The 27,597-nt window shown below is 44.3% G+C and overlaps 1 protein-coding gene across 1 annotated transcript; it reads right to left on the bottom strand.

The window, feature by feature from the left end:
* Nucleotides 1-467: 467 nt before the first annotated feature.
* Nucleotides 468-27,597, bottom strand: LOC130116728 (solute carrier family 13 member 2-like). Its single transcript, XM_056284753.1, has 13 exons — nt 27,557-27,597; nt 26,851-26,866; nt 24,143-24,271; nt 21,625-21,761; nt 20,902-21,158; nt 19,004-19,190; nt 18,709-18,831; nt 18,020-18,229; nt 10,085-10,209; nt 9,727-9,842; nt 2,984-3,145; nt 1,068-1,205; nt 468-599 (listed from the first exon to the last, which is right to left on the bottom strand). Coding segments are annotated over exons 1-13 (1,734 nt in total). The 5' UTR covers nt 27,559-27,597.

Below are 27,597 nucleotides of genomic sequence, written 5' to 3'. Positions count from 1 at the left end.
AAGCGGCTGGCGACTCCACATGTATCGGAGGAGGCATATGGTAGTCTGCAGCCCTCCCCGGACCAGCAGAGGGAGTGGAGTAGTGGCGGGGATGGTAATTGGCCAGATACAATGGGGGAGAAAAAGGGGGTGAAATCCCCAAAAATAAATAAATAAAATAAATAAAAATTTGGGGAGCCCCAAAAAAATCAGTTTTTCCCCCCCTGGGATTGCAGGTGGCTTTGTTGCTGTGGCAGTGTGCCTGTACATGGTGCACTACTCTGGAGAATAGTTAGCGTGTATTACGTTTAATTTTTCACTCATCTTTTTATGCTTTCATCACCTTCTCAGTAGCTTACATTCACTCTGCCTTCTCTTACATAGATCACCCCTTCTATCATTTTACCCTGTCACTTTCCCTCTTTCTCACAAGCTCTCTTTCACTTACTCGCTTTCTCTCCAACTCTCTCTCTCTCTCGTCTCTTTATTCAGGGTTTACCATGTGTGACATTGGCCCATTGAGGGAAGGTGTCCATCTGAAACATGGCATATCCCCAGGTATTGATCCCTAAATTAACGCTCAGAATCCCAATGAGGTTAAGCATGAAGCCGGCCTTCACCTGGAGGGGCAAACAGACACATACAGACATGAGCAATGTGACAATCAACCAGTGTGCTGATGTGCCACAGTAGGATGATTTCCATAACAATTCTACAGAATTAAACAAACGAGTTTGTCAAACTGATTGTGATACCTTACACTGCACTTGGTCAGCTATACAACCGTGCCACCTGATCTAGACTGAAATTGGTGCCCTATTCTGGTTCACTGTTACAGGTTGCATACGTGCCAACCAAAGGTTATGACTCTAGGTTTTCTAGTCAAAGGCTGGCTTCCTTACTTAGCATGCCACCCTTCTGCCTCCGGTAGAAATCCAATACTTGTTTTGCTGAATTAGCATGTAGCGAGGTCAGCCCTATGTTCCCTCAGGTTAAGTTTAGGTAAGATTGAGGGGACATGGACACGCTCCCCATGTAGCAGCAGCATGATTGCCTGGCCTGTGTTTGTCTGCGTTTTAGTATCTCACCATGTCAATGACTCTGAGGTTTCCAAAAGAGAAGGCGATGGCATTGGGCGGTGTGGCCACAGGTAACATGAAAGCCAGAGAGGCGGCGACAGTGCAGGGCAGCATCACATACAGTGGGTGTAGCTTTATAGCTGTGGCCTGAGGAACACAAACAAGCATGTTTATATACCTGGAAAAAATTGTGAGAGTATGTATCTTCGTGTACGTATGTGTTTGTAGTGAAAGAAAACTAACATGAAACATTAAGAATTATCATTTATTCATTATGTATTTGTTTCTTTATGCTTGTGTTGCTATGTGGGTTAAATACTTCTTAAAGGAGGTTTTGATATGTAGTGGTGGACAAGGACAGCATGGACAAGGTGGGAGGGTGCGCTGGAGAGGAAGATACCCTGGGCAGATATCTGGCAGGCAGAACCGCAGCGGATCAAGTTCATGGTACAAGCTGTGTATGATGTTCTGCCTAGCCCAGCAAATCTCCATCTCTGGGGCAACATTGATTCTCCATCATGTCCTTTGTGCCCTGGAAAAGGTTCCCTCGAGCACATCCTCAGCAGCTACCCATCAGCCCCGGGGGAGGGCCGTTACCGCTGGCGACATGACCGGGTCCTGAAGACAGTCGCAGAGGCCATCTCCAAAGCTGTGGCCAACAACAAGCAAGCCCGCAGACAGAGGAACATTGCCTTTGTCAGGGCTGGTGAGCAGCCTCAGCCACAGCCCAGATCAGCAGCTGGTCTCCTCACCTCTGTGTCAGACTGGGAGCTGTGAGTCAACTTGGGGGGGGGGCAGCTTATGTTTCTGGCCCACGTTATGACAACTTCATTGAAGCCAGACATGGTGCTATCATCAGCCTCTTCAAAACAGGTGCTTCTTATATAGCAGACGGTTCCCTGGGAAGACCAGATGGAGGAGGCAAATGAGCAGAAGCGGTCCAAGTACCTGGAGCTGGTGGATCAGTGCCGGAGGAGATGCAGGAAGGTGTGTTGTGAACCTATTGAAGTGGGGTGTAGAGGCTTTGCTGGCCACTCACTGTGCAAAGTCTACACTCTACTTGGCATCACTGGGGCTGCTAAAAGGAAAGCCATCAAGTCCACCATGGAGGCTGCAGAGAGGGCCTCTGGTGGCTTTGGATCAGAAGGAGTGATCTGTGGGCCAATGCTGCTGGGACACAAAAAGCCAGGGCCTGATCAACCCTGGCTGGGTCGCCTGAGCGAGGGTAATGTTGAAAGACCCGAAACACCCGAGGACCTCAGGAAACATCACTGATGATCTGTCCCAGTGCATCCTAGGATGTGTCTTTGAGCCGCTATGTGGGTTAAAGACATCTTAAAGGAGGTTTTGTTATGTAGTGTCAGGAAATAGACATGTGGTGTCATAAGACATCTTCCGGAGGCCCTGAGTCTTGTGTTTCCGTTTGCCTGTGTTTCTGAAGAAAGCAATACTTGTGTTGAACTTGTGTCGACTCTTGTTGGAATTACTTCTCCCTGTTGCACGCAGGAGCGTGTCAATAGGTTGATTGTCTTTAAACATCGAGGGGCTAAACATGCAAGACTGCTTTGTTTTGTTGAACTATAAGACACTGGGCTCCTCTCTCTCCAGAGACAGACGGCTGCCTTTGACTTCTGTGTCGGGGTGTTTCTCCCCAATATATTGTATACAATATATTTTAATCCTCAACCCGTCAAAGTTTTGTGTGTTATTTCATGAGTCTTGAGTGTTTGCAGGCAATTTCCACGACTCTGTGTGTGTGTGTGTGTGTGTGTGGTTGTGTTTCTGTATAGTTTTTGCATGTGTGCCTGTAAGCCTCTGCATAACTGTGGACGTGCACATGTCCATTTATATGCGTGTATGTGCTTGTGTGTATTCGTGGGGCATTTTTCTGCCAAAACAAGTTTGTTTACGCAGTGCGAGTTTACCATGGAGGCCAGTACAGGCAGGAACAGCGTGGTGGTGGCGGTGTTGCTGGAGCACTCTGTGAAGGTTGCCACCAGCAGACAGAGCAGCAGGGAGATGGCATAGGCAGGGATGCTCTTCAGAGGGGTCAGGCTCTCCCCCAGCCACATGGACAGACCCGATTTCTGAAACCAACACAGCAAAATGTTTCGAACAAACACTTAAGACACAAATGGTAACTTTACCGCTCAATTGTTTTTTTTTTCTTCAAATTCTTGTGGAGCTGTCTGTAGGGGACACGAAGGAGGTGAGAGAAAAATGTAGAAGGACTGAATGCAGGTCAAGCGAGGCAGAGAGCATGTGGCTCCAGAAGAAGAAGGAGTTAGTCTTCACATTTGTAAATCGGTCCAAAACAAAGCCAAAAGCGAGGCAAACTCATTTCTGTGAGACGTGTTGTGCGTTGATCGCAGACCATGGTGTGGCTGCCTTCTCTTCCTATTATCTACTATAAGAAGAAAGGAGCGAAACAGTGGCCTGGCAGTGGCGTCGTTAGGCTTGGGCGGCCGAGGCCACAGCCCCGAATCTAAATATATCCATCCTGATCATGCATCAAAGCCCTCGAAAACATATCGTTGATCAAAAACGCAAGTATGATTTGGGTCCTCCATGGGTGGGTTTCCATTGCAGTTTTGTACAAAATACAGTGCATCCGGAAAGTATTCACTCCCCTTCACTTTCCCCACATTTTGTTATGTTACAGCCTTATTCCAAAATGGATTAAATTCCTTTTTTTCCCTCATCAATCTAAACACAATACCCCATAATGACAAGGTGAAAAAGGTTTTGTAGAAATTTTTGCAAATTTATTAAAAATAAAAAACTGAAATATTGCATGTACATAAGTAGTCACACCCTTTGCTATGACACTCAAAATTGAGCTCAGGTTCATCCTTTTTCCATTGATCATCCTTGAGATGTTTCTACATCTTGATTGGAGTCCACCTGTAGTAAATTCAATTGTTGGAAATGATTTGGAAAGGCACACACCTGTCTATATAAGGTCCCACTGTTGACAGTGCATGTCAGAGCAGAAACCAAGCCATGAAGTCAAAGGAATTGCCTGTGGACCTCCGAGACAGGATTGTATCGAGGCACAGATCTGGGGAAGGGTACAAAAAAATTTCTACAGCTTTGAAGGTCCTGAAGCGCACAGTGGTCTCCATCATTCGTAAATGGAAGAAGTTTGGATCCACCAGGACTCTTCCTAGAGCTGGCCGCCCAGCCAAACTGAGCAATCGGGGGAGAAGGGCCTTGGTCAGGGAGGTGACCAAGAACCCAATGGTCACTCTGACAGAGCTCCAGCATTCCTCTGTGGAGATGGGAGAACCTTCCACAAGGACAACCATCTCTGCAGCACTCCACCAATCAGGCCTTTATGGTAGAGTGGCCAGACGGAAGCCTCTGCTCAGTAAAAGGCACATGACAGCCCGCTTGGATTTTGCCAGAAAGCACCTAAAGGACTCTCAGACCATGAGAAACAAGAGTCTGGTCTGATGAAACCAAGATTGAACTCCTTGGCCTGAATGCCAAACGTCACGTCTGGAGGAAACCAGGCACCTCTCATCACCTTGCTAATACCATCCCTACAGTGAAGCATGGTGGTGGCAGCATCATGCTGTGGGGACGTTTTTCAGCGGCAGGAACTGGGAGACTAGTCAGGATTGAGGGAAAGATGAATGGAGCAAAGTACAGAGAGGTCTTTGATGAAAACCTGCTCCAGAGCGCTCAGGACCTCAGACTGGGGCGAAGGTTTACCTTTCAACACGACAACGACCCTAAGCACACAGCCAAGACAACGAAGGAGTGGCTTCAGGACAAGTCCGTGAATGTCCTTGAGTGGCCCAGCCAGAGCCCAGACTTGAACCCCATTGAACATCTCTGGAAAGACCTGAAAATAGCTGTGCAGCGACGCTCCCCATCTAACCTTACAGATCTCAAGAGGATCTGCAGAGAAGAATGGGAGAAATACCCCAAATATATAGGTGTGCCAAGCTTGTAGCCTCGTACCCAAGAAGATGTGAGGCTGTAATCGCTGCTCAGGGTGCCTCAACCAAGTACTGAGTAAAGGGTGTGAATACTTATGTACATGCAATATTTCAGTTTTTTATTTTTAATAAATTTGCAAAAATTTCTACAAAACCTTTTTCGCTTTGTCATTATGGGGTATTGTATGTAGATTGGTGAGGAAAAAAAAGGAATTTAATCCATTTTGTAATAAGGCTGTAACATAACAAAATGTGGGGAAAGTGAAGGGGTGTGAATACTTTCTGGATGCACTGTAGAAGTGATTTTCTTTTTTAAGTCGCAAAACACAATTGCGAATGGTCTGTGTTTCCATTGAGTGATAATATGCGATTAAATCTGGGTTTTCTCCTCTCACGATATGGCGACAGACCTCCAAGACCTGATAAGTGTTGGCACGGTGATTTCGATTGCCTGCACCGTAATAACCGTGGTAGTGTTTAATCGAATGTGATGGGGGGGGGGGGGGGGGACATGCAACGCATGCAATGACGCAAAACCCCTCATACCTGGCAGAAGCCACATATCAGGAATTTATGGGAGGTTAACGTCCGCAATGATTTTACAGAGGTCCTGTGCATCCAAAGCTTCAGATTGACCTGCTTAACATCTGATGAGTTATGCTACGGAACAGGACTCCTCGTGGCGGCTGCGTGTCATGCCCGAGGGAGCCACCCAACCAAGAAGCGCATAGCCATCTCGCTTTATGTTTATAAAGAGCAGTTATAAACAATTATAAAAGTTATAAAATGGTTATAAATGGCTGCCTTGACTTAAATGCAAAAAAACAAAACGTGTTTCCATTTCAATTTTGCGAAATATTACTTTGTCGAATCACCTGAAAAACCACCTCATGCGGATGTATAAACTTTTTTACGATAGTTGAGTTTTTTCGAAAAGCCCGTGTTTCCATAAACTACTAGTTTTTTGCTTTTATTTCCCGCAACTTCAAATGGCACATTAAGCAGGTTAATGGAAACAATTAAACGGGTTAATGGAGCGTCATTAAAGCAGCAGGTCTGCGTCACACTTACTTGGCACGCGTGCATCTTGTGCGCGTGAGAGAGAGAAACGGGGCTCTCAGGCACGACGTGGCTGCGCTCTGAAACCCCTTACTTCCAATGCGCTTGCGCTGCGCGGCGACGGCTTTCCGCTACATTTTCGCTACATCAGAAGTGCGCCCTGTGCTGCGACGAGTACTCCGTGCGGACCAATAGAAACGAGGCAGCCAGCCAGACACGGAGGGCAAGCTGGAGGGAACATTAATACTGCGTCTGAATCTTTCTAATATAGAATATCCAAAGGAAGCGTTTCTTTAAATACCCGCAATCGAGAAGTTTTGTCTCTTCTATGCAAAACCAGCCATTGGAAATACTTGCACTTTGTCCTTAGAAGGAACAAGTACCAAGAATTGCAATAGTAATGGCTTGATTCAGCTTGCATCTGGCTCCAATGACGCCTCAGTATCCACACGTGATGCATGGAGGGCAGATTTAAAACAGGACGTTTCAGATAAGAACTGGAACATGGCCAACACTACTTTAAAGCTACTTCAGTATAATTGGCTGATGTGGACTTATGGAGCCCCTGTCAAATTGAATGATTAGAATAGTAATATACCTGACTGACACTCGTTTTAAATGTAATGAGGCTCAAGGCACACTCACAGTGTATTTGGGAGTGCGACACAATTAAGAATTAAAAAATTCTGGGGGGATGTGATCAATAAAATCATGATCGTTTGTCCATGAATATTCCATTAGACTCCAAGATGATGTCGCTACACTTGCATCCAACAGATCTCAATTTGAAAACCAAAGAATATAAATTCAGGCAAAGTGAATGACTGCTTTTAACTGGAAGAAAACTGTGGCACCTACAATTGGTGCTTGGATCAAAAATATGACGCAATGTATGGCAATGGAGACAATAACATATACTTTGTAAAACAATTTGGGTTTTTACGAGGGTAATCTGGAAGCCATTTAATGATTTTACGTGGCAATATCGGAGCGCTTCTTCAGGAGGGTACTCAAGACAGGATACTTAAAGAATTATAGTGGTAAACCCCAGAAGGGGATGGAGGCATGTTTTGAAAAATTGTTGTGATGGTGTAACTTTTTGTTTATGTATATCCTTATACTGTTCGAGGTGCTACTGAATTGTATGACTGATGTTGTCATATGCTTTATACTGACTTTGGCTCTAAACACTAGGGAGATGTTAACAGAGTGAATGAGTGGGTGTAGGTTCCATCCATCCATTATCCAAATCACTTATCCTGCTCTCAGGGTTGTGGGAATGCTGGAGCCTATCCCAGCAGCCATTGGGCGGCAGGCGGGGAGACACCCCGGACAGGCCGCCAGACCATCACACAGGGCCGACATACACACACACCCACACACATTCATACCTAGGGACAATTTAGTATGGACAATTCACCTGACCTACATGTCTTTGGACTGTGGGAGGAAAGCGGAGCCCCCAGAGGAAACCCATGCAGACATGGGGAGAACCTGCAAACTCCACACAGGGGACGACCCGGGATGACCCCCAAGGTTGGACTACCCCAGGGCTCAAACCCAGGACCTTCTTCCTGTGAGGCGATCGCGCTAACCACTGCGCCACCATGCTGCCTGGGTGTAGGTTGTGTTCGTTAATGTTAAAACCTGCAGCACAATAATGCTGATGTTTGTATGATGAAAAATCAACAAAGACATTGCTAATAAAAAAAATATCGTGTCAGAGTTTCCTGTATTGTACAACACATGTTTACGCTTATATCGACACCTTGGGAGGAAAGCCCTATCTTGGAAACACGTTTCCAACCAAGAAGACATATCAGGGACAGATGCATCTGCTGGCCACAACAAAATTGCGATCTTGTCCTGCTAGAAGTTTTGAAAACTCCACCTATTTTGCTCTGTCCTCCGTGCTGGACCCAGTGGCGAGCGCAGAGCAAATCACGTTGTGTCTGAAAGCCCCTAAAGAGGGCAAGAGAGAGAGAGCACCGCACCGGTTATAGAGCTTGTTATTGTTGGCATCTGGTGGTAGCTAGCTAGCTAACTCACTAAGGCAAGAATTTTGAAGGCTATGGATATAAGAAGCTTTTTCAAGAAGAAAAAAGGATGAAAGCAATGAGGCCTAGAGGAGGTGGAGGAGTTATCTCCTGTTGCTGTAGCAGCAGATGAGTCAGGACGGGAGAGTGCCACAGTAATAACAGATACAATACGAGCGATAGCGAGAGCGAGCGAGAGAGAAAGAGAGAGAGGGAGGGGACTTGAAAGAGCACTACAGAGGAAGGGATGAGGCCGTGAAGATGGCTGTTATCAGACAGAGAGAGCACAGAACTACACAGCAGTAAGTAATATACAGCAATAGAATGCTGATTGATGTACATCTGTTGCTGCACTGAATATTGGCCTGTAGCTGGCATCCAGTAGTGGTTGCTGTGTTGTGTGACCGTCAGCCCATATGGAATAATGAGCACTGATGACTATTTAGCCCCTATGGGATGGGATAGTGCATTACTGTTTTGCTTTTGTATAATCTGATATTGGTTGGTGTGTTCAAATAATTGGTTAAGTGTGTATAAAATAAATTGATAAATCACATGTTTACAATCGAATCATCACGCCAAAAAAAAATGAGAGCTTTGGTTAGATTTTGGTTGGCATATGCTGATGGCATCCTTTTTATGAACAGGACAGGAGAGAGGAGAAGAGAACAGGAGGAGAGAGCAGAGGAGACGAGGACTGCGACAGACAGATGAGACACCAAAAGAGCTACTAGAGAGGTGAAGAAGAGGAGAGTATCAGCTAGACAGATAAGACACAGAGTTAAAACAGTTTGTCCCAGTTCAGAAGGAGCCCATGTCGCACAATAGAAGCAGAAGCTATGAGACCAGGGTTGGTCAAGTTTCAAAACTGAACAAAGCATTGGGAACATACAATCTAGCATATGACTGCTTCATCAACATCAAGGCTCTTATTCTTTTCTCAGGGTTTTACTCCTGCTTCTGAAAATAAAAATAATAATGATGGAGAACTCAGATTGCACTCATTTTGTTTACTTAGATTTCATGTTGTGAAAGCCAGCCTATGCACCTTTAAGTAGAGCACAGTGTCTCACATCTTATATTACATCCATCCATTATCTAAACCGCTTATCCTGCTCTCAGGGTCGCGGAGATGGTGGAGTCTATTCCAGCCGTCATTGGGCGGCAGGCGGGGAGACTCCCTGGACAGGCCACCAGGCCATCATAGGGCCCACACAGACACACACACCCATTCATACCTAGGGACAATTTAGTACAGCCGATTCACCTGACCTACATGTCTTTGGACTGTGGGAAGAAACCGGAGCCCCCGGAGGAAACCCATCACAGACACGGGGAGAACGTGCAAACTCCACACAGAGGATGACCCGGGATGACCCACCAAGGTTGGACTACCCCGGGGCTCGAACCCAGGACCTTCTTGCTGTGAGGTGACCGCGCTAACCACTGCACCACCACGCCGCCTAACATCTTATATTCATTTTACTAAATATAATAACCTGAAATAACTTGAAATGGTGTAATTATTGGGTGAAAATCTTAAGATTTCTGGGTTGGGCTAAGCCCCCAATGTTTCAAGATCCCAACAACGCCTCTGCCTGGCAAATCAGTTGTCAGTGCGTTTACCTCACTACCGGCGGCCAGTGCGAAGCCTCCTCCCAGAAGCAGGATAATATGCCAGGGCATGCGTTCATGGACCACTTCCCATTTCAGCAGAGGAGGAGGAGCATTCACCCTCTTACCTGGGAAAAGGAAATACAGGTTTGGATATGGGGTGAGAGTTGGGCAGAAGGAGTTATAACATTTCTGTTTGGGTAGCCTGGATCCAATTGTCTTTACATCCTCAGGTCAGCTTTAGATGAAGCCCGAAAGTTACACCAACATTATGCTGAATTTGTTTTTTTAAAGTGATTGGTGCTGCTCAGAAATGTGGACGTGAGATTTGTTTCTTAAAAGATGGAGACATTTTAAGACTGACACAAACATGAGGTGTTTTCTGTCGTCTTACCCTTTTCATCGTAACCATATCCATCAAAACTGGGCAGCTTGGAAGGGATGATGAAGAAGAATAGGCACATAAAAATAGCAACAGTTCCATCCGTCACAAACCTGAAGAAAACAAGCAGACCAGACACCTTGGTATCAGAACATTTTGCTGCTCTTTTTTCACCTACATGCATTTATGCTATGTTTTACACTTAACAAAAAATATCGCTGTGGAAAATCTGAGTCTCTAAATGTGTTGCATATCTGTCAAATGTTTGTGTGCTGTTCATATATGTGTAACTGAACAAATGAGCATAAACACTGAGGCATAAGGAAGAGAGAGAGAAAGATGGGAAGTATATTGAGATTAACCATCAGAATTACATGCCCTACCTTAACCCTTACTCTTAATGTTAACCAAATCCTAATACTAACCTCAACCCTAAAGCCAAGTCCGAACCCTAAAACAGACGCTTGAAGACATAAGGACCGGCCAAAATGTCCTCACTTTGCAAAACTGTCCTCACTCTTATGGTTAAAAACTAAAACTGCTCCTCACAAACACATTATTATGTGCTTTCACTCTGGCCAAGATACAACAGAGACAGTAAGGGAAAGCGATATATAAAAAGATATAAAAAGAATGAGTGAGAATTTATATCATTGCTGCTGCCTATCTTGGCCAGGTCTCCCTTGAAAAAGAGGTTTGTAATCTCAACAGGATCCTCCTGGTTAAATTAAGGTTAAATAAAATTTAAAAAAATCAAGTTAGAGAGAGAGAAAGAGAGAGAGAGAGTGTGATAGAGAGAGATTTTTGATATTACAAAACCCTTTATTAAGCACTACAATTGGTATACAGACAAAAGCACATCAACTAAAATAGTACAAATTAAAAAAAAGCTAACAATACAGCCAGGGACTTTCCCTCATTACACCAATTAGAAAGAGAAGACCAGGTCTTCATCATCTCCCACTGAGCACAACACTCCTCCTATTGCCCATTTAAGGCTGAAAGCCTGTCTACAATTTTGTAGTAGGCATGCTCCATCCTGATCCGAACCTTCATCAGTCCTGTAAGAACCTGCACAGGGTCCACACAGCCCACTGCCCAGGCCCGGTTCTTACGGCTCAGCCAGATAGCTAATTTGGCAGTAACTGATACGAAGTTTATAAGTGTGTGCGTGCGTACCTTTCTCCCTAGCTAGGTATTTGGGACCATAGACAAACGACTGAAAAGAAAAAGCCTCTCCCAAGCCCAAAATTCAACCCCTTAACAACTCAAACACACCCACCCACATTCATCTGCCGCAGTTCCAACTCCTCCGGGCAGACCGTGATACGGAGCTATCAGGAAAAAAATGAAGTGGTGACATATGCTTTTACATCAATAAAGGTTGGTGTATGGATGTCACAGTAAGGAAGGAAACATGCAGCTCTCAGTTAGAGAACTTTTCATTGACTGTAAACCATTCTATTCACCGTGGGAATTTTCATCATTTATTGTGGTCAGTGTCTACATCCCACCCCAGGCCTGTGTTAAAGAGGCATTAAAACGCCTGGCTGATCAAATTACAAACATAGAGCGCAAATATGTAGGCTCCCTACTCATTATCCTTGGGGATTTTAACAGAGCAAACCTCAGCCACGAGCTGCCAAAACACAAGACAGCATGTTTTAAATGTCCCAGCAGGGACAAAACCAGTCTGGATCATTACTACACAATATTAAAGGATGCCTATCGCTCGGTCCCCTGTGCAGCCCTGGGTCTCTCTGATCACTGTCTGATTCATCTTATCCCAACCTACAACCAGAAGCTAAAATCTGCAAAGCCTGTGGTTAAAACTGTGAGAAAATGGACCAATGAGTCAAAACTGAAGCTCCAGGCCTACCTCAACTGTACTGACTGGAGTGTTTTTTGAGGCTGCATCTACAGACCTGGACGAACTTACTGACACTGTGACATCTTACATCAGCTTTTGTGAGGACGTGTGTGTGCTCACTAAAACTTTCTGTACTTTCAACAATAAGCCCTGGGTTTCAGCTAAACTCAGGCAGCTTCGTCAGGCCAAAGAGGAAGCCTCCAGCAGTGGAGATAGGATCTGGTGTAACAAAGCCAGAAATACATTCACAAAGGAGATAGGAGTGGCAAAAAGGTGCTACTATGAAAAGTTGAAAAAAGGGTTTTCCGTCAACAACCCATCATCAGTCTGGGGCGGTTTGAAAGACATTACCCCACCTACAGGAGACCACCCCCCCACACACACACACACACTGTAGGGAACCATCATCTGGCTGACGACCTAAACGGGGTTTTACTGCAGGTTTGAAAAGCAAACTTTCACACCCCTCACTCTCTCCAGCCACAATAGACAACCAACTGCACTCCCTGCCAGCTACCCTCCCCTCCCCACCGAACCACCACCCGCACTCAGGATCTGTGGTGAGGACATGCGCCAGCTGTTCCAAAGACAGAAGTCTCAGGAAGGCACCGGGCCTGGATGGCATGTCATCCTCCTGTCTTAAATCAAAGAAGGTTGAATCAGTTCATCTGGACACAACGTTTATTGACAGATACGTTTCATCACTCAACTAAGTGACATCTTCAGTAAACTGACTGCAGGTATCCCCACTCCTTATAAACAATACAGTACAATACAGTTGCATAACGACCGAAACCAATGACCAGTTTCACGTGCAAATATGGGTGTGACCATTAACTAGAGTTGCGATGGCCACATGTAATATTCACACAGGATTGGGGAATAGTCGCAATTACAGCATTGTAAGATGGCGGTAGATGTACTCTTACCCCCCCCCCCCTCAGTTCAGGGATGGTCGTTCCCTCTTAATACAGATGGCCTCTTTGACTCCCCGTTCAAACCAGCATTCCTCCCTATCAAGGATGTGCACATCCTCACCCTTGAAAGAGTGGCCACTGGCCTGTAGACGGGTGTAGACTGCGGAGTCCTGGCCTGATGTGTTAGCTCTCCTTTGTTGTGCCATTCCTTTAGCCAGCGCCTGTTTAGTTTCCCCAATGTATAAAACATGGCAATCCTCCTGGCACTTAACTGTGTGCACAATATTGCTCTGTTTGTGCCAGGGGACCCAATCCTTGGGGTGGACCAACTTCTGGCATAGCATGTTTTGGGGTTTGAAAGCAACTGAGACACGGTGTTTGGAAAATACGTGTCTCAACTTTTCCGACACTCCCACCACATACGCAATCACCACTGGTTTATGCTCAGGCAGCCGTTGTCCTTCTCCTCTCTTCGATTGACTGGTGCACACTGGCAGTGCACGTGCCAATCCCTGAACCAAGGACAACAGCTCGACAGCTCAACTCCCTAGAGAGATATGCAAGGGTCCTGTTTGTGGACTTAATTAAGCTCAGCATTCAACACCACTGTCCCAGATATCCTCCACCTCAAACTCAACTGGCTCACTGTACCAGCCCCCATCTGCCGGTGGATTAAAAACTTCCTGACATAAGACATAAGTAGTCTGTTCTCTGCACATCCATCACTGTCTGATTTGGTTCGGCCACCAAACAGGACAGGGACAGACTACAATGGACAGTTAGGTCTGCAGAAAAAAAATCATTGGTGCCAACTTGCCCTCCATTCAGGACTTATACACCCCCAGACTCAGGAAACGGGCAGGCAACATCACTGCAGACCCATCACACCCTGGTCACAACCTGTCCCAACTCCTCTCTTCTGGCAGGCGCTACAGAGCACTGTACCCTAGAACAACCAGATATAAAAACAGTTTCTTTCCACAGACTGTTATTCAAATAGAACTTCTAACACTGTCAATAAATCCAAAATTTTTGTATATACTGTAGTGTACATGGTACATATACTGGTATGCTCTGTCATGTCCATCTACCTCGGGCATGTATGTGGATAACCTGCTGACATCTATTTCAGCATCTCTGATATATTCTCTGTACCATTGCACCTTATCACCTCTTAGTTTGCCTGTATAAGTCAATCCTTGTATTTGTGTATATACAGTGCATCCAGAAAGTATTCACACCCCTTCACTTTCCCCACATTTTGTTGTTACAGCCTTATTCCAAAATGGATTAAATTCCTTTTTTTTCCTCATCAATCTACACACAATACCCCATTATGACAAAATGAAAAAGGTTTTGTAGAAATTTTTGCAAATTTATTAAAAATAAAAAACTGAAATATTGCATGTACATAAGTATTCACACCCTTTGCTATGACACTCAAAATTGAGCTCAGGTTCATCCTGTTTCCACTGATCATCCTTGAGATGTTTCTACATCTTGATTGGAGTCCACCCGTAGTAAATTCAATTGATTGGACATGATTTGGAAAGGCACACACCTGTCTATATAAGGTCCCACTGTTGACAGTGCATGTCAGAGCAGAAACCAAGCCATGAAGTCAAAGGAATTGTCTGTGGACCTCCGAGACAGGACTGTATCGAGGCACAGATCTGGGGAAGGGTACAAAACAATTTCTACAGCTTTGAAGGTCCCGAAGAGCACAGTGGTCTCCATCATTCGTAAATGGAAGAAGTTTGGATCCACCAGGACTCTTCCTAGAGCTGGCCGCCCAGCCAAACTGAGCAATCGGGGGAGAAGGGCCTTGGTCAGGGAGGTGACCAAGAACCCAATGGTCACTCTGACAGAGCTCCAGCATTCCTCTGTGGAGATGGGAGAACCTTCCACAAGGACAACCATCTCTGCAGCACTCCACCAATCAGACCTCTATGGTAGAGTGGCCAGACGGAAGCCTCTGCTCAGTAAAAGGCACATGACAGCCCGCTTGGAGTTTGCCAGAAAGCACCTAAAGGACTCTCAGACCATGAGAAACAAGAGTCTGGTCTGATGAAACCAAGATTGAACTCTTTGGCCTGAATGCCAAACGTCACGTCTGGAGGAAACCAGGCACCTCTCATCAGCTTGCTAATACCATCCCTACAGTGAAGCCTGGTGGTGGCAGCATCATGCTGTGGGGATGTTCTTCAGTGGCAGGAACTGGGAGACTAGTCAGGATCGAGGGAAAGATGAATGGAGCAAAGTACAGAGAGATCCTTGATGAAAACCTGCTCCAGAGCGCTCAGGACCTCAGACTGGCGCGAAGGTTTACCTTTCAACATGACAACGACCCTAAGCACACAGCCAAGACAACGAAAGAGTGGCTTTGGGACAAGTCTGTGAATGTCCTTGAGTGGCCCAGCCAGAGCCCAGACTTGAACCCCATTGAACATCTGGAAAAACCTGAAAATAGCTGTGCAGCGACACTCCCCATCTAACCTTACAGAGCTCGAGAGGATCTGCAGAGAAGAATGGGAGAAATACCCCAAATATACAGTGGCTTGCAAAAGTATTCATACCCCTTGAACTTTTCCACATTTTGTCACGTTCGACCGCAAACATAAATATATTTTATTGGAATTTTATGTGAAAGACCAACACAAATTGGCACACCATTGTGAAGTACAAAGAAAATTATACATGATTTTAAAAATTTTTTACAAATAAAAAACTGAAAAGTGCAGTGTGCAAAAGTATTCAGCCCCCCTGAGTCAATACTTTGTGGAACCGCCTTTTGCCGCAACTACAGCTGCAAGTCTTTTGGGGTATGTCTCTACCAGCTTTGCACATCTAGAGACTGAAATTTTTGCCCATTCTTCTTTGCAAAACAGCTCAAGCTCAGTCAGATTAGATGGAGAGCGTCTGTGAACGGCAGTTTTCAGATCTTGCCACAGATTCTCAATGGGATTTAGGTCTGGACTTTGACTGGGCCATTCTAACACATGAATATGTTTTGTTTTAAACCAGTCCATTGTAGCCCTGGCTTTATGTTTAGGGTCGTTGTCCTGCTGGAAGGTGAACCTCCGCCCCAGTCTCAAGTCTTTTGCAGACTCCAACAGGTTTTCTTCCAAGATTGTCCTGTATTTGGCTCCATCCATCTTCCCATCAACTCTGACCATCTTCCCTGTCCCTGCTGAAGAGAAGCACCCCAGAGCATGATGCTGCCACCACCATGTTTGACAGTGGGGATGGTGTGTTCAGAGTGATGTGCAGTGTTAGTTTTCCGCCATGCATAGCGTTTTGCATTTGGGCCAAAAAGTTCAATTTTGGTCTCATCTGACCAGAGCACCTTCTTCCACATGTTTGCTGTGTCCCCCACATGGCTTCTGGCAAACTGCAAACGGGACTTCTTATGGTTTTCTTTTAACAATGGCTTTCTTCTTGCCACTCTTCCATAAAGGCCAGATTTGTGCAGTGCATGACCAATAGTTGTCCTGTGGACAGATTCCCCCACCTGAGCTGTGGATCTCTGCAGTTCGTCCAGAGTCACCACGGGCCTCTTGGCTGCATCTCTGATCAGTGCTCTCCTTGTTCGGCCTGTAAGTTTAGGTGGACGGCCGTGTCTTGGTAGGTTTGCAGTTGTGCCATACTCTTTCCATTTCCGGATGATGGATTGAAAAGTGCTCCGTGAGATGTTCAAAGCTTGGGAAATCTTTTTATAGCCTAACCCTGCTTTAAACTTCTCCACAACTTTATCCCTGACCTGTCTGGTGTGTTCCTTGGACTTCATGCTGTTTGCTCCCCAATATTCTCTTAACAAACCTCTGAGGCTGTCACAGAACAGCTGTATTTGTACTGAGATTAGATTACACACAAGTTGACTCTATTTAGTCATTAGGTCAACATTCGATCATTCAGCAATGATCAGGCAACTTCTGAAGGCAATTGGTTGCACTCAGAGAAAAGGGGGCTGAATACTTCTGCACACAGCACTTTTCAGTTTTTTATTTGTAAAACATTTTTTAAATCATGTATAATTTTCTTTGTACTTCACAACTGTGTGTCACTTTGTGTTGGTCTTTCACATAAAATTCCAATAAAATATATTTATGTTTGTGGTCGTAACGTGACAAAATGTGGAAAAGTTCAAGGGGTATGAATACTTTTGCAAGCCACTGTAGGTGTGCCAAGCTTGTAGCTTCATACCCAAGAAGACTTGAGGCTGTAATCGCTGCCAAGGGTGCCTCAACCAAGTACTGAGTAAAGGGTGTGAATACTTATGTACATGCAATATTTCAGTTTTTTATTTTTAATAAACTTGCAAAAATTTCTACAAAACCTTTTTTTGCTTTGTCATTATGGGGTATTGTGTGTAGATTGATGAGAAAAAAATGTTTTTTAATCCGTTTTGGAATAAGGCTGTAACATAACAAAATGTGGGGAAAGTGAAGGGGTGTGAATACTTTCCGGATGCACTGTATATCTGAAGGTTGTAGTGTTGTTATTCTGTGTTAGGTACACTGGCAGAGCCATGTAGTGCAAACCTACATGGCCAATAAAGATGATTCTGATTTTGATAACTACACGACTCTCAATCATCTCACTAAGATGATGCTCCTCCTTCAAAAATACCACCACAACCTTGTTCATCCTGGAAGCAAACAGTGGATTGCCATGTCCGACTTGCACTCCTATGGCCAAGAAAACCTCCTCCACCATCACACTGGACTCCAGCGGGACTATCCAGACCTCGTAACAGATGGACGGAGGTGACGTCACGGAGGAAGCCATTCCTCCCAAAAACAACCCAACAAAACTACTGAACACTCAGCAAAAAGTATTAAGGAAGCTTACCTGATCGTGCACATAGGACAGATGATGAATAAAGGGGAAAATCCAGAAAAAAGGTCAGCAAATATTTCACTCTGTGCCAGTCTCACATCCAACACTCTTGCTCACGCTCACACACCCAACCTCCCAGCATGCAATGCCGAGAGAGAGAGAGAGAGAGAGAGACAGAGAGAGATAGAGAGAGAGAGAGAGAGAGAGAGAGAGAGAGAGAGAGAGAGAGAGAGAGAGAGAGAGAGAGAGAGAGAGAGAGAGAGAAAGAGAGCAAGCCGGGCAGAGGTAGAGACTCACTCTCCCTTGTCACTGAAGAGCGCAGTCGCCCAGCCGTCCATAAAACCTGGCTCCCTGGTGAACCACAAGGCCACCAGCAGGATGAAGATGGTCAGCACCGCTCCCTCCGCAAACGTCATCCACCCCAACTTCTTGTATTCCGCCTTCATCACTGCGTATGCCTCCTTATCTCTATCACTTTTTACGCCGCAGCCAAACGACTTCTTTAAACTGAGTAGAAAAGTAAAAAGGCAAAGAGCGCAGAGGAAGACATATTCTGGGGATCAGCCAATGAATCTAGGAAATAAGGCTTATCAGTGTGGAGTTTAGATCATTAACTGGTCACTACGGATGATCTGGACAGTCATTTCACTGGCAAGTATTAGGTTTACAATAACATTCAACCAAAGCTTTAAACAGACAAGTCATTCCCATTTAGACAATTTGTTTTGTTTAGAATTAGGAACGGATGTCGTGTAGAATGAAGTTTGCATTTTGTGACCATGTGACAGACTTTCTCCTTCTAAAACCGTTAACCAAGTGTTAAGGACAAACTACTTTTCATACAGCTTTTCACAAAAGTGCAGAGGCATGCGGTAGCAACTTTTAAATGCTCCTCCAATGGATTCGTCATCCGTAAACTCTACTGAGGGGCTGTGATACTATATGACAATGCAATCTGTCAAATCCTGCAGGCGGGAGAGTCTTACTTGAAGCCCATGAACAGAAACTGCAGCCAGAGCCAGGATAGCACCAGCATGAGCAACATGTTGGGGAAGGCGAAGCCAAACCAGCTGGCAAAGTTGATCACATCTCCGTTGTCAGGAAAGATCCTTCAGATGGGCACGAGAGGACAGAAGACAGGAAAAAGAAGAGATGGTTGAGATACCAGGATTAAAATTTTAAGTCCTGTACATTAATTCTTCTCAGGATGGGTGTGCACGCCCAAACATTGTTTTCCATCATTTTATGAGCATGTTTTTATTGCTTTCGTCAGTGTCTCACTTGTCTATTTGTCCTTTCATGATGAGATTCGGGGTGGTGCCGGTGAGGGTGGCTGTGCCGCCAATGCTGGCCGAGTAACAGATGCTCAGACTCATCCCTTTGGTCAGGAGTTCATATTTCTGCTCCCGTGCCTTCCTCCGTCCCTCCAGGGATGTTTCTGCATCCCACACCTGTTCCGCATTGTCACCTGGGGTAGGAGGAGGAGAGCGGGGAGGGGGTAAGTTGCCAAACTGAAAAATCTTGACGGTGAAGTAAATGGCAATATCTACGGTGGGACCATGTCATTATTTTCCAAGTAAGTCTCGAATCTTGGCACTGAAGTTCCAAATCAAGTCTCAAGTCCTAAACTTTGAGTTTTAAGTCCTAAAAAAGTCATTATATGTTCTCCATCCAATTTAATGCCATTTTTAGGATTTAAACAACAGAGTAAGACTGAATACACTAAATATAGGGCGTCCGGGTGGTATCACGGTCTTTTCTGTTGCCTACCCAACATGGGGATCACCGGTTCGAATCTCTGTGTTACTTCCGGCTTGGTTGGGTGTCCCTACAGACAGAATTGGCCGTGTCTGCGGGTGGGAAGCTGGATGTGGGGTATGTGTCCTGGTCACTGCACTAGCGCCTCTGGTCAGTCGGGGCGCCTGTTTGGGGGGGACGGGGAACTGGGGGGAATAGCGTGATCCTCTCCCTGGCGAAACTCCTCACTGTCAGGGGAAAAGAAGCAGCTGGCGACTCCACATGTATCCGAGGAGGCATATGGTAGTCTGCAGCCCTCCCAGGGTCGGTAGAAGGGGTGGAGAGGCAACCGGGACGGCTCGCAAGAGTGGGGTAATTGGCCAATTACAGTTGGGAGAAAAAGGGGGAAAAAAAAAAGTTACACCAAATATATGCAAATTGTGAATGCTTTTAAAAATTTGTGTTTATTACAGATTGATTGAAAGTGGATCTGTAATTATGAAAGTGAGGAGATTTGCTGCAAACTTTTTGAAGGCGGTCTTTTTAAAGGTCTCAAGTCATTCAACTCAAAAGGCTAAAGTCCAAGTGCAGTCATGAGTCGTTGTTAAAGTCAAAGTCGAGTTGGAAGTCTTTTTTCAATTTATGTCAAATCAAGTCTAAAATCACCAAATCGGAGACTTGAGTCTGACTCAAGTCCAACTCATGTGTCCCGAGTCCACACCTATGGAGCTGCTATATATCCATTTTTTTCAGGCAACGGGGATTAAACATCCCAAAGGGTTCAATATCGAATGATATCGATCGAGTCTGTAAATGTGTCAACTTTTTGCTGACAAAAGACTGAAATGATCGATCATCCTTTTCACCATCAGTGACTCTCACATCACATTGTGTAATACCATTACTGGTTAAGAAGTTCATTTTGTGACTTTTTCGAGGACCCCATAGCTTCATCCTTTCATTTTATGTATAACCTTTAACATACAGTTTCGGTTTGGTTTTATCATCTTCTTATATCCATATCCTTATTCAATTTTCCCAAGTTTCCAGGGTGTAAATGTGAAGTTGTTTTTTCTAACTTGTTAGACAAACATTTCATGAAAAGATAATTAAATTCCATAGATTAGATTACAAAAAATCTAATGAAAGATTGTGTCTAACTGTGCAAACATACTGGTAAACATCAATCAATCAATCAATCAATCAATCAATCAATCAATCTATCTATCTATCTATCTATCTATCTATCTATCTATCTATCTATCTATCTATCTATCTATCTATCTATCTATCTATCTATCTATCTATCTATCTATCTATCTATCTATCTATCTATCTATCTATCTATCTGTCTGTCTGTCTGTCTGTCTGTCTGTCTGTCTGTCTGTCTATTCATCCATCCAGCCATCCTTCCCATCCATATCTGTCAGACTTCTTCTTACGTTCTCTGTCTTCCATCTGAGACTTGGTGTCAGGTTTTTTCTCATCTATCACTTCCTTTTTACATTGTTTGGTGTCCAGCTCGAAGGCGAGATTGTCCTCCCCCGCAGCTCGGAGCTCGCGTTCATCTGCATGAGCCTCTGTGGTATTCAGCTGATGCAGCACAGCCTGCGCGATGGGGAGCATCATGGCTGTGGTGGCCGTGTTACTGATCCACATGGACAGGAAGGCCGAGACAATCATGAAACCTATCATCAACCTGCATAATTGGGTGAGGGCAGTGGAGTGTGACAGAGGATTAAAAGGAGAGCGAGTTTAAAGGGGGTGAATTCAGAGAGTTGAGGGTTTTCCTGTCAAATTTCGTGCCAAATTCCAACTTTAACCTGTTGACTAACAGTTCTGCATGGTGGAGTTCACCGAAATAAGGCAAGCTCAGGTGGTGTCAGACAGCTGGTCTCACTGAGAAACCTATACCAGACTTACTTAATGTAGGTTTATCATCTTGTGTGGCAAAACCGATTCGTCTTAGCATTGAAGTACACTGACATAAACCCCTGAAAGTGTTTGCAAATATATTTTAACGCATTAGTGTTTTAGCTATTGATATTTTGCTGAGCACAAATTAATAGTCTTTGACTTTGATGATACAAATATGGCACAGCTTTCCTTTGCCATTTCATTTAGTTAAAACAGGTGGGCTGTATTAGTATTTGCAGTGTTCTTACAAGGCAGGTCGCACACCAACAAGCAGCAAAACCCTGAGGGCAATGCGCTTATGGAGATTCCAGTGCTCCACAGCAATGGCCACCAACAGGCCTCCGATGAAGAGCATGTTAGTGTCCTTCAGATACTCAACACAAACCTGAAACAGATAACACACACACACACACACACACACACACACACAGAGTTAAGCCTCACGGGATTATAAGACTACAAAGATGAAAGTGCATAACATATACACCGAGTTTCGGTCTTATAACAGCGGGTACCATGTTGTGCACCAAGTGCCCCACAAAGAGACACGGGTGGAATAGACAAAAGTTTTATAAGCCGTAAACTTAAAACTGCAGGGGATCAGCACAAACGCCTGGGTCACTGAAATTACATGGGTCTTTCTAAGAGCTGAGTGAAGGGAAGATAAGCGCTCCCTGTAAGTGTTAAATCGAAAAACCGCTTCCCAGACTGCTGCTGTAGAGGTACAGCCAGGCCGTGTTTTTCCCTAAAAATCTTAATGATTATATTTATATCTTAAAATATGATTTTCATATCATAATGGCTGATAATTATATTACAGCACGTGGTATTCCCCGGCAGTCTCCCATCCAAATACTAACCAGGCCCGACCCTGCTTAGCTTCCGAGATCAAGCATTATCAGGGTAGTATGGCCATAAGCCATATATGGCCATATTTGTCCTGCAATGGCCTGGCGGCCTGTCCAGGGTGTCTCCCCGCCTGCTGCCCAGGGACTGCTGGGATAGGCTCCAACATCCCCACGACCCTGAGAGCAGGATAAGCGGTTTGGATACTGGATGGAATTAGTCTTAAAATGTTTTTGGAAAACATGTCAGGTGTTGGCAAGGTTGAAGGGGTGCTGTGTTTACTGTGTTTCTGTCCACAGCTGACTGACTCCACATTGCGCAACATATTCCCATCGGGATATGAGATGTAAGATCTCTTTGCTCTGGGCTGTTTTGTGCCGTTCTCTCATGTTCAGGTCCGTTCCCTGTTCTGTGAGCTAGTAAGAAGACTCTCCTTCTCATGGAGGAACTAGGTTTAAACCCCATGTGTCATTGGGTATCCATCCCTGCTTGAGTGTCCCTGTAGAAGACACTGAATCCCTGTTCACCCCAGAGGCACTCTGACTGACGTGTAGAGAGGTACAACACAAATAAAGGAGAATATTGCTGGGGAAGGGAAACTTAACAGTTCAATTCCAGAAGAAGTTTGGACAAAGTATTGCGAATCTCAGTGGAGGATAACAAGCTCAACCTCATGGAGAGTGTTTGGCTTGAAGAGTCTCAGTAGATGTTTCATCACACCCGTTCAGACATCTCACCACTCAGGCTCTTCAGGCTGCTGGAGAACTTGAGGCTCCCAGGAAGCCAATTATTACCACTTGTTTTGGGCCTGCCCAAAAGTAAATACCTTTTGGCGTAGGATTTATATAGAATTAGAGACTATATTTGGGACAAAAATTACTTCTAATTGGGATGAACTCCTCTTTGGTCTATTACATGCAACACCCACAAACATTAATACAAGTTACTTGGTAACACTTTATAACTACACAAATGAAGCATTAGTTACGTATTAGTAACTACTGAATTCATCATTTGTAAAGCATTTGTAAAGCAAGACATGCACCAATGGTTAGTGAGTGTGTTAATAGATGTTTATAAATGCTCATTAATACTGCAATTCATGATTAATTCAGGTAGTTACTAGTTGTTAGTTAAGTATTTTGTATGCCCTCATCTAAAGTGAGGACTGTCTATGCCTTACAAAGCATTTACAAATGAGACTGAAAGGCCAGCAGTACCTTGAGACTCACAAAAGTCTAAAGGATCATAAGATCCTTTAGAAAGCGTAAGTACATGATTAACAAACTATTTGGATGTAGAGTTACGCATGAATTAACCATGAATTTCAGTGTTAATAAGTATTTATAAACATCTATTAACACACTAACCATTGGTGCATGTCTTGCTTTACAAATGCTTTACAAATGATGAATTCAGTAGTTACTAATACTTAACTAATGCTTCATTTGTGTAGCTATTATAAAGTGTTACCAGTTACTTATTTGGGATATTGAGTGTAGCTGCTATAAAAGCGATTACAAAGAAATGGCTTAAGCCAGACACCCCATCTATAGAGGACTGGTTACATTTTTGTGATGGAAAGAATCACCTTCTCCGTGAGGCTTCAGGAAACTACATTTGAGGAAATCTGGGAGAAATGGAAATTGTATATTTCCCCAAAACGTCCTTCTTTTATTTAAATTTGTTTATGTAAGTATGTTTTTGGTGCTTTTTTCATTCCTTTTTTTTCTTTTATCTCAAATGAGAAAACACATCATGTTCTATTTTTGTGTTCTATAATAATAATTAAAAATAAATTAAAAGAAAAAAAGGATTATATTACTTTGAGGATCAACAGGGATACAAGACATATACCTCAGCACTTAAAGTGCTAAATATAAACTAAAAGAAAAAAAAAAGTTTAAAGGACGGTTATACCTCCCCGGCTCCCATGATGCCCATCAAGGGGAACAGGATGACTGGCAGCAGGGCTGTCACGGCCAGGGGCATGCACTCTGTGCACCAGTATAAGGCCATCAGGATGATGGCGTAGCCACCTCGCGCCTCCTGTAAACACAACAATCACGCACACACACAAAGACATGCACACACAGGTGCACAGGAGTGGACACAAATGCACACACAGACACACACACAGCCAATAAGTGAAGAATAATCAATCATAACATGCTTCATATCTGACCTTTAATCAACCTAACTTGCTCAACTGGAGAAGACACACGGGGCCACATTTGATCATATTTACATCCGGAATACCCAAGATGCTTATCATATTGTAATTATCATTCAGAGACTTGGAACGCTCAATGCCGACATGAGCGCACACACACACACACACACACACACACACACACACACACACACACACACACACACACACACACACACTAATTGCTTTTATCTTCTACCTGACCATTTTACAAGCTGATAGTGTAAAATGTTCATTCAGTCATTCTGTGTTCTTGTTTTTAGTTGTTTGTTTTTAACATAATAATGACCAATATTATTACATTATGTCATATCCTTTTGGGAAAAAGGTGCTTTGCAAATAAAAGGCATCGTCTTTACTGTAATGTATGCATCCCGGCTATGGAGAATCGTCTGTAACTCTAACTACTGTCTCTGTATGTTATCTGTGACTTAGCTATAAAAGGTTGTAACGTTTTACACATGCAGATAACTGTAACCCTTGATCACCAAGACAAACATTTTCTTGTGCTCTTGCCTGTCAAGATAAGTCTTCATGACTAGGTAGCGCGATATCAATTCACCGAGGCCGTTTAAACTCCATGACACAAAACTTTGCACCGCCAATCAGACGCTCCAGTGCTCCGGTGCAGCAGGTCATGCACCCGGGGTAACTGCACCGGCTTTGCAACACATCACACAGTAGTTATAAATCATTACACTATATGGAATACACACTTTTAAGACAGTGATGTCACGTGATGAAAGAGGATTTCTTTATAATACTGAGTGCATTGACATAATATTTGTCCTAATCTCTCATAACCCTCCCTGCCCTCGGCCCGATGCATGCTGGGATAGGCTCCTGCCCCCAGTGACCCTGAATTGGATGGAACAGGCATAGACGAAAGATGAATGGATTGATAGGCTGATTTGATCAACAATAACAATCGACAACTCTGATTTCACAAAGTGTGGCTGCCGAAAATCTTGGTGTTACGTTTGATCCCAGCCTTTCCTTTGATAAGCCCATTAAACAAACCACCAAGACTGCCTTTTTCCACTTACGTAACATGGCTAAAATTCGGTCTTTCCTGTCCATGGCTGATGCAGAGACTCTAATACATGCATTTGTTTCATCCAGACTTGATTACTGTAATGTTCTGTTTTCAGGTCTGCCACATGCTAAAAGTCTTCAGATGGTTCAGAAGTCTGCAGCTAGAATCCTAACTAAAACTAGAACACTGGCCCATATTACACCAATTCTTGCCTCCCTTCATTGGCTTCCTATCCATGTTAGATTAGACTTCAAGGTGCTTCTGCTGACTTAAAAAATCCTGTCTCGCACCATCATACCTGTCTGATCTCCTTATACTGTACATTCCATCTCGAGCTCTTCGCTCTCAAAATACAGGGCTCCTGTGTGTACCCAGAGTTAAAAAGAAGTCAGCTGGTGGCAGGGTCTGGGAGAGATTTGAGATACTCTATTGATCCCCGTAGGGGAATTATGCTCTGCATTTAACCCATCCTAGCTGTGTAGCTAGGAGAAGTGGGCAGCCGGCATGCAGCGCCCGGGGACCAACTCCAGTTCGTCTTGCCATGCCTCGGTCAAGGGCACAGACAGGAGTATTAACCCTAACATGCATGTCTTTTAGATGGTGGGGGAAACCGGAGCACCTGGAGAAAACTCACCGCAGACACAAGGAGAACATGCAAACTCCACACAGAGCACGACCTGGGATGACCCCCCAAGGTTGGACAACCCCAGGGTTTGACAGGACCTTCTTGCTGTGAGGCAACAGTGCTAACCACTGCGCCACTGGGCCTTTTGCTATTGGGCCCCGTTCTTGTGGAATAACTTGCCTGCTGCCATCAGACAATCAGTCTGCTGAGTCCTTTAAATCCATACTTAAAACTCCTCTTTTTGCCTTAGCCTACAATTGGATGCCTTTAAGCTGAATGCTTCACAACTTGTACTGCAAGGCGGGACGGTTTCTGTCTCAATGAATTTACCAAGCACTGTTCCGCTGATGAGATTATAGAATATAGATCAGGGGTGGCTAACCATGCGTCATGAAGAGCCATGTGTATGTGGGTTTTCATTCCAGCCAGATTCCACACCAGGTGAGTTCACTGATTAGCAACTCTTCAACCAAAGAGGAAGAATGTATCAGTGAAATCAGCTGGTGTGGAGTCCGGCTGGAATGAGAACCTGCATACACATGGCTCTCCATGGCGCATGGTTAGCGACCACTGGTATAGATTACTGACTACTGCAAACCGTTCTCTTCTCTCACATGTCTTTTCTCTCTCTCTGAATCATATCTTCTCCTTTCTCTTCCTCTGTGTGTGAATGGTGTGATGTGAGTGTCCATTGTGTGCGCGTGCAGCCTGTCCTCCTCTCAGGTCTCCATGGTGATGGTGGTCGCCACCTGGACACTGCTTGGCATCCCCCTCATCACATTTTCTTTTTATATATCTTATAAGTCCACATAGCTTTGTTACCCTGTTTCAATGTTATATCCTTCTCTCAACTCAGACGTGTGACTAATTTTTTTTATTTTTTGTCTACATGGCGATGGTGGTTGCATGGCTCGGTGTCTAGACTGTTCCAGTGGCGTGCGGACACTGCTTCAGGAATCAGGATCAGGAACACTTTATTTGTCATTTCACCTCATGCGCTTGGCATCCTCCTCATTATATTCTTCATATATTTTATAATTCCATTATAATTTTGTTATCCTCTTTCAGTGTTGTATTCTGTAAATTCTGTACACACAATATCCACTGCACGTTGTCTGTCTTGGGAGAGAGATCCCTCCTCTGTTGCTCTCCTTGAGGTTTCTACCTATTTTTTCTCCCTGTTAAAGGTTTTTTTTTTAGGGAGTTGTTCTTTATCTGGTGTGAGGGTCTAAGGACCGGATGTTGTGTTGCTGTAAAGCCCCCTAAGGCAAATTTGTAATTTGTGATATTGGGCTACACAAATAAAACTGACTTGACTTAATAAATCAATAGATGCCATCATGTATTCATGAACGACGTTATATCAAACACCACCAACATAGCACATCATATTTTTTCTTAGGAGAGAGTATCTCAGTTTCCAGTTATTGGCAATCTTCCTAAAGTTACAAATGACAATACATTATCGTTAATATTACCAATATTATTGGCGGTAGAAATAA

The sequence above is a fragment of the Lampris incognitus genome, chromosome 8 (genome assembly GCF_029633865.1).
Source record: "Lampris incognitus isolate fLamInc1 chromosome 8, fLamInc1.hap2, whole genome shotgun sequence".
Classification (NCBI taxonomy): Eukaryota; Metazoa; Chordata; class Actinopteri; order Lampriformes; family Lampridae; genus Lampris; species Lampris incognitus.
Note: the sequence above shows the minus strand (reverse complement) of the source record. Positions and strands in the feature narration are given on the sequence as shown.

Excerpts from the sequence above, each read along its gene's own strand:
- LOC130116728 (XM_056284753.1), bottom strand. Across the intron at positions 21,159-21,624 it reads GTTGGTGTGCGACCTGCCTT|GTTGATGATAGGTTTCATGA; the intron begins GTAAGAACACTG and ends CCAATTATGCAG. Across the intron at positions 18,832-19,003 it reads ATGAAAGGACAAATAGACAA|GATCTTTCCTGACAACGGAG; the intron begins GTGAGACACTGA and ends GCCCATCTGAAG.